The sequence below is a fragment of the Danio aesculapii genome, chromosome 15, assembly GCF_903798145.1.
Source record: "Danio aesculapii chromosome 15, fDanAes4.1, whole genome shotgun sequence".
In the NCBI taxonomy this organism is placed as follows: Eukaryota; Metazoa; Chordata; class Actinopteri; order Cypriniformes; family Danionidae; genus Danio; species Danio aesculapii.
The window spans coordinates 15,247,720-15,263,037 of record NC_079449.1 but is presented as its reverse complement, the minus strand read 5'-3'; the positions used below and the strand labels follow the sequence as shown (position 1 = coordinate 15,263,037).

The 15,318-nt window shown below is 33.5% G+C and overlaps 1 protein-coding gene across 1 annotated transcript in view; it reads right to left on the bottom strand.

The window, feature by feature from the left end:
- stard13b (StAR-related lipid transfer (START) domain containing 13b) overlaps nt 1-14,185 on the bottom strand; it is a 176,841-nt gene extending 162,656 nt beyond the window's left edge. Inside the window, exons 1-2 of the mRNA XM_056473145.1 lie at nt 13,924-14,185; nt 1,217-2,280 (exon numbers count right to left, since the gene is read on the bottom strand). Of these exons, the coding sequence (XP_056329120.1) occupies nt 1,217-2,143 (927 nt within the window). The 5' untranslated portion in view covers nt 2,144-2,280; nt 13,924-14,185. The remainder of the gene's footprint in view (nt 1-1,216; nt 2,281-13,923) is intronic.
- Between the last annotated feature and the right edge of the window lie 1,133 nt (nt 14,186-15,318).

The window sequence follows — 15,318 nt, the reverse complement described above, 5'->3', positions numbered from 1 at the left end:
CCAAATTAACCTAATTAAGCCTCTAAATTGGACTTTAAGCTAAATAGCATCTTGTAAAATAATTAGAAAAAATATAATGTACTGTCATCACGAATGGGTTAGGGTTTGTTTACACCTGTAATTCAGTTCTCTTGGTTGGTTGGGTCAAGACCAAACAAGAAAATGATATATTTAGTCCTTGTTTACTTTGCATTCACACAGATAAGACTAAACCTAAAGGTAAAATCAACTCGAAATAACAATTCATTCACGAGTTGGACCTCAACTATGGCTTACAAATGTTTTAATCTAAAACACTAATCTTGCTAAAAAAAAATAATAAATATCAAAACAAAAATAGTAAAAATCTATATTTTGAAGAAATTTATTCCTAATGACTATATTTTATTTAACTTTTCTAGTCATCTCAATTTACATCAATAAAACTAAGACTAAAACATTAAGTTAAACTTTCAATAACTTAAAAGAAATAGTTGAATCCTGCACTTTAAAAAAAGGTGGCTCAACCTAAAATTTTAAGGCAACCAGCTTCAGGACATTTTTGAGTTTACTCAACTTAAAACGAGTCAAGCGCAGTACTTGGGTTGAAAGTTGAGTCAACTCAAAAAAGCTCAGCTGCAAGTTGCCTTACAATTTTGAGTTGAGTCAACTTTTTTTTACAGTGTGAATAATTTTAAATAAGTTAAAGCTACATAAATATATTTGTTGCCTTGACTTTTTGACTATTTTAGAATGCAGGTTTCCCATGACCATTTTTGTTGAAATGATCAATAAACAGTTTAAGCATACTACCATATTTTAAACCATTTAGACTATACTAATCTCCAATGTTTAACATTTAGTATTACAGATAACAAACCTAAACTAGAACACTTGAGGAATATGAATGAATGAATGAATGAATGAATAAATAAATAAATGAATGAATGAATGAATGAATGAATGAATGAATGAATGAATGAATGAATGAATGAATGAATGAATATACACCATAATTAAGTGCTGGGTTCCTTAAGTGAGGGAATTAAGTTAGCTTATTAGTTTTTACAAATTCAAGTGGATTAAGCATAAAACAATTAAGTTAAGTTATTGCAAAAAAAAAAAATCAAGAATTGTGTTAATTTTCCGCTCATTTTAAATAAGAAGTTTGAAGAAACAGCAAACAACACTTTTGAGTGTATGTGTTGAATTGAAAGCAATTCTGAATAAAAATCACCTCAGTGCTGCTGCTCTCCTCCTCCGCCTCATAACTGCTGCTGCTGGTGAGTGGAGGTTTGCTTCCAGATCTTTCTTCTCCAACTCCTTGTCCACAGGTTCCTTTACTCCTCAGCTTCTCCAATCCAGCCCTGTTTCTCCTGGAGCAAGCCAGAAGCTCTTTGCATTTGGGCAAAACCTCATTGCCATCATCATGGAACACCACGTCCTGGCCTTCATCTTCAGAAGAGGTCTCAAAAGCATCGGAACTCTCAGTGGCTCTAGAGTTCTGGATCAAACCCAAAAAGTCATTGTAATCTGCAAAGGTAATGGAGCTGGGCTTGTGTTTGATGATTCGGGGTAGATCGGACCCTTTGGAGACTGGCAAAGGAGCAGAGTAGGGGTGCTCGAGGTGGGACGGTCCCACTGGAGAGGATGCAAAAGAGTAAGCGGGATCTGAAACGGATCTGATTTTTGAACTGGAGAAAGGGCAGGAGGTCAATGAGGCGTTTGAGGGATCAACATCAACGTTGTTGGTCAGAAAACTACCTGAGGTAGTCAAAAAATGGCTTTCCATGTGAGATTCATGACAAATTCCATTCAACTTGAGGTTTGGACTTGATATTGAATCTGATATTGAAGCGCTTTTGATGCATGTTTTAGTCGTTTCCTTTGTGAGATGATTTGAGATTTGAAGACAAGGGCCATCTTTGCTGATTTGTGATGGTACAGTTTGACTGATCTCTCTGTATAACAAACTTTTATTTTTCAGTTCCAGTTTGGTTTGGTCTTCCAAAGGATCATCCATGACTGAATTAGGAGTGTTTTTTAAGGTCCGTTTACAAGCCCCGGTTGAGTCTGCCATTGAAAGCTCTCCGGAGAAAGTCATTTTGAGCGCTGAACATCGTCGCCCTTCTAAAGTCATCATGGGTGGATTGTCCATGTTCATGTCTACTGTTTGGAGCTAGGCATATGGAATATCCAGAAAAGTCTTTGTATTATCCCAAAAACTGCCATGTTTGTCATGTTCCACCATTTGGACTGAACGGGTTTCTTTGTGCAGATCAGGGCTTTGTGTTAATCATCCTGAAAAGAAAGAACAGAAATTGTAATTAATTTAGCATTACATGCTTTGATGATATTTTTAAATACGTGTTTACTAATTTAGCAAACGTAAAGTCAGTGTTCACTAAAAAAATGTAACTTCTATTAATTTAACCTCAGGCCCTTCAATGTGTAGGCGACTTTTCTTCCTAATTAAAACTTTAAAGAAGATTTTAGCTGAAATTGTGATCCTTGGTCATTCAGTCAAAACCTATCATTTAGCTTTCCAAGGCCTCAATGTATCATCAGGACCTGAATTAATTTTGTAATTGTTTTGGCCTTGTTTTTTGACTTTAAAAGGTTTGATAGTCATTAACTCTGATTTTCTGAATCACAAACAACCACAGTTTCATTCCAAAAATTGTTTTGCTGAAGGCATTGGATTGCCTGAGGGTGAAAGTAAATTAACAGCAAATATACATTTTTTTGGTAAACTATCCACTTTAAAAGCATCTAATCAACAACTTCATCATACTGGGAGACCAGAATTGCCCTTTATATGGTTTTAAGTTATTTATTTTGTGAGATAATATGGAACTGCAGAAGTATAATTTCAACAAAAATTCAAAACAGATCAGTGCTTCTTGTGGTATTACATGGAAAAACCTACTTATTTTACAGATGATTATTCAAACTAGGGATGCGATATGGAATATTTTAACCAATACTGATAACCAATAATTCTTTGGATTCAAAGGCTGAAAACCGGTACATTGGCCAATAAATATAAATTTTACATTTTTTCTGCATGATTGCAAACCCAAAGAGCAAATTCATTAAAGTGAAAACTGTTATTATTGAACCTTAACCTACAGAAAAGTTTGAATTGATCTCTGATCTTTATTTAATTAACTGTTTATTATTATTCATTCATTTTCCTTCAGCTTAGCCCCTTATTTATCAGAAGTCGCCACAGCGGAATGAACCGCCAACTTATCCAGCATTTGTTTTATGCAGCGGATGCCCTTCCGGCTGCAACCCAGTACTGGGAAACATCCATACACACTCATTCACACATGTACACTGCAGACAATTTAGTTTATTCATTTCACCTATAGCGCATGTCACTGGACTGTGGGGGAAACCCACACGAGCATGGGGAGAACATGCAAACTCCACACAGAAATGCTAACTGACCCAGCTGGGACTCAAACCAGCAACCTCCTTGCTGTAAGGCGACGATTTTAACCACTGAGCTACCATGTTGCCTTGCGTAAAACAGATGCCGGAATAGTTGGTGGTTCATTCAGCTGTGGGGACCTCTGAAATAGAGACTAAGCAGAAGGAAAATGAATGAATGACCAGTATTGATATGGCTGCCAATATATCGCGCAGTCCTAATTCAAACCAATATTAAAACAGCATATACACTGTAAAAAAATGCTGGGTTCCAAACAATTCCTCTATGTTGTCCCAACACAAATCCTTTTACAAATTTAAATGTATTGAACATAAAACTATTAAGTTGTCCTAAAAAAACTTTAAGGATTGTGTTGTTTTAACTAGTTTTAAATAAGTAGTTAGAACAAGCAGCAAAATTCATTCATTTATTCATTTTCTTTTTTGGCTTAGTCCCTTTATTAATCTGGGGTCGCCACAGCCAATTTATCCAGCATATGTTTTACGCAGCGGGTGCCCTTCCAGCTGCAGCCCATCACTGGGAAACATCCATACACAATCATTCACACACACATACATACGGACAATTTAGCCTACCCAATTCACATGTCTTTGGACTTGTGGGGGAAACCAGAGCATCCGGAAGAAAATCAGGAAAGAAAATCAGGAAAAAAGAAAAATGTATCATTAGGAAACCCAAAAAAAGAGCAAAGTTGTAAAACCCAAGAAAATCAATGGTATCACATCAAAACTATTTTAGAACCTGAATTTCTACGAGCGAATCCCACAGAGCCAGAAAAGGGATAACGGCATCCCAAAGAGAGAGAGAGGGAATAACTGGGACTCTTGCACAAGTAGAGGAGGGAATAACAGGGGATCTGAGGGGTTGAACATCTGGCTCGGGCTGAGAGCGTTCAAGTCTGGATCTGTTGAAGGCACGACGGTGGTGACATCAGTGCTATGAGGAATCCAGCCCTTCGCTCTCCAGTGGCTGATTTACAATGCACCCGTCCATTCATCAGACGACCTAAATGTCCCAGACCAGGCTGTGGTTAGCGATCCTGCTAACCCCCTCATTAACCCCCCCCCCCCAAAACACGGTCCGCAAAAACACACATTAATCCTGAGGAAGAGTCTGATTGGTGGAGAAAAGAAAGAACATTCCTTTCTGACACTTTGGCTCAAGAACATCATCTAGACAGATGAACTGTGAAAGACCAAGATTATTCCTGGCAGGATGTTTCTATCGAGGGGCTACGAGCGTGAAATCATGCCACTCACTGGCGCTTTATTAAGACGTGATTGGTTTGCTTTGTCAGATTGATCAGTTTAATACGCGAAGTGTATCTGACAGGCCAGATCATTCCAGAAGCGAATGCTGTGGTGTGGAAAGTGGTGGCCGAGGAAATTAAAAATAAAATGGGAAAATTTGTTTTTCATAAAAAAAAAAAAGATGCATATCATCAAAAGACTTACATTTATATGAAGTAATAATGGATAATGGATAATATAATGCTGCTGTGATTCAATTTCATCATTTTTAATCCACTTAAATATATTTTTTGTTTGTTAAATATCATAAAGGTTATGTAGCCTGACAACTACATATACATGTAATTAAATACGAGAATGTAAATAAGAGATGTAAACAGATATTGACACTTTCAAATAAATATAAATGGCTTCAATAATAATTACATCTTTTAACCATAAAATGATCCCTAAAATGACAGAAGCAAACCAAACTATTCATTTATTTTTGTAACCGCCATTCATTATTAATTACAATGTGCTTCAAAATGTAAAACCATAGAAATTAAAAAAATGATTAAAAAGACAACAACAAGCAAGCAAGGTACTACAAATAAACTCAATTACTCAAAAAACTTTCTTAAATATAGTCATACTATTTTTTTGGATGCTATGATTCACATATATACAGTGCTCAGCATAATTGAGTACACCCCATTTTGAAAATGAATATTTTTATCCATTTCTCAGTGAATATAGGCAATGTATTTTGATGCACTTAAACAAAACAAATTTATTAAACAGATGTATTTATTAAAATAATATTTCAGTCACCAAACATATTTAGGAATTGAAAGAGAATACAATAAAATTTATGCAAAATATTGCAAAAAAAAAATTACAACGTACAAAATTCTTTATTTTTCATCTTTTTTAAAATCTGTATTTAATATTTTTCTATAACATGCAAATTTGGGTATACTAGTTTTTGGACCGTTATCTTAAGTTATTTTGTTAGATGAGCTCCAGATTTGGCTACATTACTGACTAACCTAATGTATATGCACAAATATACTAGTGTATAGTTTCCTATCAAAAATATGTGTTTAAAAGATAGATTTGTGATGGGTGGACTTATATGTGCTGAGCACTATATATATATATTTATTTATTTAAAAAAAAAAAAAAAACATTTTTTAATAAAAAAATTTTTTTGTTTGTTTTGTTTTTTTTTGCTAAATATCAAAAATGTTATGTAGTCTGGCAACTACATATGCATGTAATTAAATACAAGACATGTAAACAGATATTCATACTTTTAACCATAAAAAAATGGCTACATCTTTTAACCATATAAATGACCTCTATAGAAACAAACCAAACTACTCATATATTTTTATAACCATCATTTCTTGCATTGTCAACAATTGCATTGCATTGTTAATTACAATGTGGTAAAAAAGTAAAACTATACAAACAATTTTAAAAATGATTGAAAAGACGACAACAAAACAAGCAAAGTACTACAAATTAAACTAAATACAAATAAGAGAAATTAACAACAAACTTTTGAAAATATATAAAAAATTTTATCTACAAAAACATTTTTTGGAAGCTGTGATTCAAATTTTTCATTTTTAATTCTCTTAAATATATTGCTAAATATCAAAAATGTTATGTAGCCTGACAACTAAATATGCATGTAATTAAATACAAGAGATGTAAACAGATATTCACACTTTGAACCATAAAAATGATCTCTAGAAACAAACTAAACTACTCATATATTTTTGTAACAATCGTTCAATGTCAATTACAATGTGCTCAAAAAAGAAAAAGTACAGACATATTTAAAAATTATTTTAAAAAATGCTACAACAAACAAATTAAACTAAATTAAAAATGAAAACAGAAAATAAAAACCAAACCTTTTTAAATAGATTTTTATCTATTATATTATATCTTAAATATTTATATATATATATATATATATATATATATATATATATATATATATATATATATATATATATATATATATATATATATACACACATTTTCTGTTTTGTTTTTATATCAAAAATGTTATGTAGTTTGACAACTATATGCATGTAATTCGATACAAGAGATGTAAACAAATATTCACAACCACAACAACCATGCTTCACTGACTGCTACACTTGTCTTCAACAAAAGAGTTTCCTTTCATGCATCTTCCAAAATCAAGCTTTCTTTTTTCCAGTGGTCATCGACAGATGGAAATACTGAATATTCCAGTGTGCTCATAAGCATGCATAGAAAATCCCATCTGAGATAGTGTGCTGTATCTGTGGTGTTAAATGTGAGAAGGGGCCAGCTGGCAAGCCCTGACTCTGGCCTTCACATTTAACACGTTGCCTTGTGCTGTGCTCTCAATCTGCATTTATCACACACACGCTCACACTCACAAAAACATGGTCCGATTTCATCAAGAGAAAGAAAACACACACCTACCCATAACAAAACCTCAGGGCTTTAACCTTTATAAGCTGATAAGAACAATGACCAAACAGCGGACAAGGTCAGTGGCTCACAGCCACCTAGAGCGTCCCACGTGCACGTGAAACGCATGCAAAGAATAGTTGGCCCTGGTTTCACCTGTATTAGGTTTTGTTTTGGATGATCGGATGACAAGTGGACGAAGAAGATGCAAAAATGGTTTATTTATCCATGCCTTTTGTCAATTTCCTGATTTCTTTGATGGAAGTCTATGGGTGAATGTATGCATGGATCTTTTTCAATTTGTTGATCTAATATTGTGAAATAAGCTCACAATTTGTAGATACAAACAGAAGAAGCTTTCATTTCTGCTCTTATACACTAAGAATATCTATAAATTACCAGTTTTCTGTATTTCTGTAATAATTTCTTTCATTTATTTATGCTTTTTAATTGCATTATGGGACCTTTGATCGTTCCTCCAACAACTGTTGAAGTTAAAAGCTTGAAAAGGTGACTTTTATTGACATTTTTAATCGTCTGAAGTGATATACGATCTGTATTGGTGTTGTAAATCACTGTTCACAATCCTGGAAATAAACTGACAGGGCTTTTTCTGTTATTTTACAGACTTATTTCTCTCTGTATTATTTCTTACACAATATATTAATTCAAACTACTAGAATGTCAATAAACGTCATTTTGTTAAACAGCAGAGTAGAATTTACATCCTTTACAGTCAACAGAGCAGATTTGAAGGTCTTGTAATGCAATTCATAAGTGTAAATAAATGGGAGAGAAAACTGTGAATCAGAAATTATTGAACCAGTTAGTTTGATTTGTTTCATCTTGGACTGCATGGTGAAAGAACATTGTGCTATTTATATGTTTTTCATTTTTAAACCAAACCAATGATTGACCTTGATGTCAAAATGACATCTAAAATTGGTAACGGGGGCTCATTGTGGATACATACCACTTTCTACATTTCTGGAGAGTACAAATTATGCAGCCAGAGGTAAGTATTTCATCTTTAAAATGAATGCTATGAGGTGATATGATGTTGCAGACAGCTTCTGTTCATTTTAGTGCTACCAGCTGACTGCTTACCTCTGTACGGATGGCATTTCCAGTGTTACCAGTTTGCCCAGTAGCTCGCTGCGTATATCGGCAGATTTGGGACGCTGAGCAGAGTTGACCGCAATAACGAGGTTCAAGTCCGCCAAAGAACGGTTCCAGAAACCAGGTAAAAGCAAAGAAAAAAATTAATAGAAAAATAAATAAACAACAGCCTGAAAAAAAAAACGTGGCTGCAACGGCTCTTCTTTTTCTAGATTGCTTTTGAAAACACTATTGGTTCGGTTTCGGGAAGGGGGTGGGGGGGTTAGTCGGTCAGTCATTCAGTGCACAGCAAGCTGGCCTGGTCAGCTGAAGTGTATATTGCGCCCTCTGGTAGATTTACGTGAGAAGATGAGGTGCGAGAGGAATTTGTGCGTACACAGTGGCCTCTGGTGGATTTGCAAAAACAAAAACTGTGAGCAGACATACTGTACCTCCAGTTATGTATTTCGCTGTCCCCAGAAATGTAAACATGGGTACGTATCCGCAATGAGCCTGGGTTAAAAACTGGCATCAAAAATCAATTACAGAGTTGCCCTGTAACAAATTTTTCAGGTGTTTTTTGATGCTAATGTTAGATGTCAATTTTATGTTGTTTTGACATAATGGCAGTTCAAATAAATTGTAGGGATCCAAAATCCAGTGTAAATTTGGAACTTGAAATGGGAGCTTTTAGACTAATAATAAGTTACTTATATTATAAGAATTTTTGTGTCGTTATTTTGGTGGCCAATAGAGCATCAATGTGTGGATGTCAAATTGATGCCAAGGTTTGACATCAAATTCACATGAACAGTAGGGTCTAATCAAACTAATCAAATATAACCTAGAGTAAACAGACTTTAAAATGTCTCTGATACACACAAACACACTTAAGAAATCACAGGGAAAGAGGTACATCTTATTTTGTTTGCCAGATCATGCTAGACAGGAAACATTAAATAAGAGAAAGGTGGAAAAAGTAGCCCAACTACTTTGTCTTAAAATTAAATAAGCTACATACTATAATAGCTTTGGCCCACATATGCCTACTTTATTAATTCTATCAACTGAATCAATTAAGCCCAAAGTCACTTACTAAGCTTTTCCTATAAGAAGAGGACATGGCAACACTTGTAGCGAAAATTCCGCAAAGCAGCGTTGCAAACATAAATGAAACAAACTGCCTTGGTTTACGGTGGATTAGTTATAATCAGCAACCACAACAAGTCATTGTGTCACTGTAACATGAATAAAATAAAAGCAGATATCAAATGGTATTAACGAATATTTTTTTTAACCATTGTCACAGACGTTGAAACTATATCTTGAAAGAACACATACACACACCCATTTTATATATATATATATATATATTGTGATACACAAACATGCTCAAGAAATCACAGGAAAGGAAATACTGTACATCTCTTTTGGGTTGGCAGATCTTGCTAGAAAAGAAAACACTAAATAAGAGCAAGGTGAAAAATCTAAATAAATAAATAAACTATGAACCAAAATAATTGTGGCCCACATATCCCATATAAAAGCAGATATCAAATTGTATTAACGAATAGTTTCAAGCATTGAAACTTGAGTCACATTCTATAGACACAAAATATTAATTTAGTGGATCCACTTTCATATATTGTTAAATGCTGTTATCAATCTTGAAGCTACAGGCTATAAAGTCAAACTGTTTTAATCTACGGAAAAAAAATTGTAAGCAAATATCCCGAATGCCGCAGCACAAGACCATGTAAAGAAGTTGAAAGAACACACACTCTGACAGACATACAAACATGCTCATATAATCACAGGAAAGGATTCATTATTGATACGTACTCCTGAATAAATTTTTCTGAGAGTGCAAAATACATCCCGGGAGGTACTTTCTTTTGCAGTTTTTGTTTTCGCAAATTCACTAGAGTGTGCTGTCTATGCTTTTTCAGATCTGAAATTTCTTTAGCGACTGCCATTCGTGTCTGCTGTTCTCCAGTAAATCCACCCTAGGCCGCTGTCGACTGAGTGACTGACTGACCAATCGACCGATGTCCCCACCCACCAACCCCCTTCCCCAACACCCAACGACAGTGTTTTCTCAAGCAATCCAGAAAAAGAAAAGCTCTTGTCTGATTTTTACTACGTTGTCAGATCTTACCACATTCTCACCCTGTTATTTACTAGTTTATTTTATTTTTTGACTTTTGTTTTTGATTACCTACTTTCTGGAACTGTTCTTCGCCGGACTCAAACCCTGTCGTCGCAATCAACTCCTTTCTGCATTTCAAGTCCGGCAACATATTCGGCGAGCTACTGGGCAAACTGGTAACAGGGGAAAAGCCGTCCACACGGTGGTGAGTGGTCAGCTGAAAGCGCAAAAAGAAACAGAAGCCGTCGGCGCCGTCATATCGCCCTGAAGCATTCGTTTTAAACACAAAATGCAGCCATACATAGCTCTGGCTACATAATTCGCGCTCTCTAGAAATGTATACAAGGCTACGTATTCAAATGAGCCTGTGTTGCTCTTTTGGGTTGCCAGATCTTGCAAAAAAAAAAAAAACACTAAATAAGAGCAAGGTGAATAATTAAACCCAAATGCTTCTTCTGGAATAAATAAACCATATACCAAAATAATTGTGGCCTACATATTCCTACTTTATTAATTCTATAAACTGAAAGCCAAAAGATTTACTACAAAGTGTCTATAAAAAGAGGACATGGCAACAATTTATGCAAACCCTCTGCAAAGCACCCTTACAAACGTAAACAAAGCACAATGCCCTTGTCTATGATGAATTTGTTATAATCATCAACCACAACCTGTCACTAACCCCTGTTTCATTACTTTGTTTAGAAAAATGGGGATTCCAAGTAGTAAAAAAACATTGTAAAGCTGCTACTGACTAAACTACTTCCAGTTGCTCCCAATAAGAGAAAACGTTGTCCCTCATGAGAAGCAGTGTTGCAAGTGTAACCCTGATTTGATCTAGTCCTCTCACCTCCTTTCCTTTAGCCCGTTTCTCTGTAAAGCCACAGAAAAAGGAGGCCTCCTCATTCCCAGCTGTATAAAAGACTTGATCCAAACAGCCAAAGAGGATTCTGCACTGTGAATGTCACTCAAGTCTTCTACAAGTTTCTCGTTGAGCGCAAAGTGTTGCAAGACATGAAAAGGACCGAGTGGTGTTTTCTTTACACTTTACACTGTGAGTGACTGTTAACGCCGCCATTCCCATTTACTTTGCAGAGATTGTTATTAATTCATTACACGGCGTATGTTTCGACAGAACTGTAACAGTCCTGTAAAAACATACTGAGCAAGAGAGTTACTGGCACGTGGAAGGTGAAGTAATCCTGCTTCTCCTACACACACGTCTGAGTACATAAAAAGTGTTTAAAAAGATCTTCAACTTCTATTGAGTTATTAAAACTGAATAAGCGACTGATGTGAACTGAATTATGTTTCATGAACGTCTCACAACTAACATTTGAAAACTAAAACTTCATTATTATATTAATATTATTCTTATTTAATGTTTTAAATAATTAATGTTTTTAATCAATTAATGTTATTTTAATAAATAGCAAAAATGTGCTAGAAACATGTTGTCATACCTAAAAATTAAGAATAATTTGTGTGTCTTACAGGTCATGTATGCCATACTTTCTCTCTCTGATATTGAATTGAATTGAATTGAATTGAATTGAATTGAATTTAATTTAATTAGTGAAACTTTGAAATCAGATAAGCTCAATATCTCAACAGGTACTTAAAAATGTATGTCCTGGAAAAATAATTGATTTTATTTTATTTTAATTACCATTACCTTTCAAAAGTTAGTTACTCACTAATAATAACAAATTAATATTGAATGCAAAATACACATAGACATTTAAAGATGTTGAACAATTTTTCCAGCAATCCTCCAAATTTCACTCTATCATTTGAAAAAATCTTTAATCTTTAAATGTATTAATTTGTCACCTAACCGTTTATTTGGAAGTATTTTAAAACTTTTTTTTATAAAACTCTGAAATCAGATAAGCCCAATATCCCAAAAGGTATACTTGGAAAAGGAATGTCCCAGAAAAATAATTGTATTTTATTTCATTTCCCATTTAAAAAGATTTTAAATGGTGCAGCAGTGAGACATAATGTGCTAAAATTATCCTATTTCCTATTTTATCAATATGCAACCACGAGATTTAAAAAATAAGAATAAGAATAAAGCTTGACTTTTTGATTAAAAGAATGTTGAAAACAAGAAATACATAAACTGCTTTGTTTTCACAATGACCATTTATGTGCGGTTTATATATGTATTCATATCATTTTTATTAAATATTTTTTTACAGATTTAGTTTGTTACAATCTGGATATGTTGATGTACCGGTGTTTATTTTTGTATACTTTTACTTTTCTGTTTTTATAAACTGATAGATAAATAAAAATAATAATAAAATTAAACTGCAAAGTAAATATTATAGTACCCCACAGCCCACAGCCATCTAAAGATGTTGAACACAAATGTTTTCCAGCAAGCCCTGATATTTCACTTTGACATTTAAAAAAAAACAAATCAATCTTTAAACATATTAATTTGCCACACACTTTCACCCAAACTAACTTCAATGTATCCGTTTTCACAGTGTGGAAGTGTTTTTATTGAAAAAATTATAAACTTTAAAATCAGATAAGCTTTAAAACCCAACAGGTACTTAAAAATGGCATCTAAAAGTCAAAAATAAAGTAAACAAAATTAACTCAAAGATTGAATCAAACAATAATGATAATTACAAAAACAGAATTTAGGTATAATTATTCATATAACATTTACACGCTGTAAAAATTACATGATCACTAAGTCATGACAACATGCTTTTACTTCATTGCATTTTATTAAACTAAGTTAATCATGTTCTAACTTAATTTAATAAGTTATGTAAGCTGTTTTAAAACAGTTTATTGTAATGTAAGTTCAAATGACAGGTTAATTCAGCAATAAAATTAAAGGCAATTTTTTACAGTGCAGTTACAAATTTATATCTTAACAATTAATGCAAAAACTGTTTTTCATTTTAAAAAATCATAAAAACGTGTTATTAATGAATTGATTTATTCATTTTAATTTAAGTTTTAACTTAAGAATTTTGGATTCAAACAATTCTCAATAGGGACTTTTAAAATCATAAAAATAAGCTCCCCAAAAAAATAAAATAAATGCATGAAAAATGGAAGTTTAACAATAATTAGGTAAACATTTTTTTTAATTAAAATCAACCATTTGATACAAATTTTCATCAGTTAAACTCTCATACCGTCTGCAAGGTGTGATGTGCATTTGAAATAATTAAAAGTACCAAAAAATACATAACACTTACGGGTTCTGAAAAGCTCTAATTATTTAAGTAACGAATACCTCATAGCCATCTAAAGATGTCAACAACAAGCTTAACAATGTTTTGCAGCAAGCCTCAAAATTTCACTTTCTTATTTAAAACAACAAATCAACCTTTAAGCGTATTAATTTACTACACACTCTAATCAAAACTGACTTCAAAATATCTACAGTATCCTTTATTGGTAACTTAAACCGTCATCCACCTGCACTCAAGCACTGACGTCTCTGTCCAACAAACAGACTTACTAATAAATACACAACACAAATGACATCTCACCTCAGAATGTCCTGCAAACTCTGTCACCTGTCATGGTCACGATGAGTATCCAGAAAAATGCCTAATGTCCTGTTAAAACCTGGAAACATGCATTGGGACGTCCTTAGCTCTCGATATCGTCTCTCTTTCCTCTTCTTCTCAGATATTCAAAGCAACTCCTCCGCAGAGGGAGAGGTGCTGTCATCACAAATTCCCCAAAATCCCCACAGGCAACGGGAAGCCTCAGCATGCAGTGACTAAGTCATTCAGAGTAAGAGTGGAAGGAGAGGAAGAATGTATAGCTGTTAGACTGATGGTTTGGAGGAGGAGTTACTGCTAAAGAGAAAGAGAGGGAGAGAGAGAGACTTTGACTTTTAAAGCATTTTAATCAAATAATTCAAGGTTGAACAACTACGCTTTTAAGAAATGTAATTAATGCAAACTAATGAGGTCACACTTTACGATACGGGACATGTAGTTGACGTATTTACACGCAAAGAATGACATTTGTTGTTTGTTCAAACTACTTATTTAAATAGAGCTGAAACAACCCAATTCTTGAGTTTTTTGGAGGACAACTTAATTGTTTTATGTTCAATCCACTTCCATTTGTTAAAACTAATAAGTTAACCTAATTTCTTCATGTTGTCCCAACACAAATGAATTGTGTGAACCCCAGCATTTTTTACAGTGTACAAACAATAAACAATACAGTGTTTATTCATCTTTGTTTTAAAGTTAGTTCATGAAAATACAGTAATTTATTGTTAGTTCTTGTTAACTCCGAGTGCATTAATCAGCATTAAATGTTAATGATGCGATATAATTGTTGAATTAGAATTATTAAATGCTCTAGGGGTTCATTGTTTGATCGTGTTAGTAAATTCAACTTCCCGTAATGTAAAGTGTTACCAAAAGGATATCAATTGTAATAAAAACTATGCCTTCATATTCGTCCACAATATCAAACTTCATCAGTATATTGATCGTATGTACTGTATATTCAGCATTCACTAAATTCTACAATTTTGCATTGATTGGATTTACAAATAGATAATTCTGCCTGACCACTTAAAAAATTGGTAAGAACACATTTACTGTAAAAAGAGATCAATTACTTTACTTAAAAAAACATGAGTAAACCCATTGAAATGGAACTGTTAAGTTGACTTAATTTTTATAATCATGTGCATAGTTCATTTAATTTATAATTTTAAGGCATCAGATTTACTCTCTTCTTTAAGTAAAGTCAACTAAACGCTTTAAAAGCAACAGGTTTACTCACTGTTTTTAAGAAGTCAACTAATCGCTCTAAAAGCAATGAATTTACTCACTTTTTTAGGTAAAGTCAACTAACTGTCTTAAAAGCAATGAATTTACTCACTTTTTTTAAAGTCAACTAATCCCTTTAAAAAA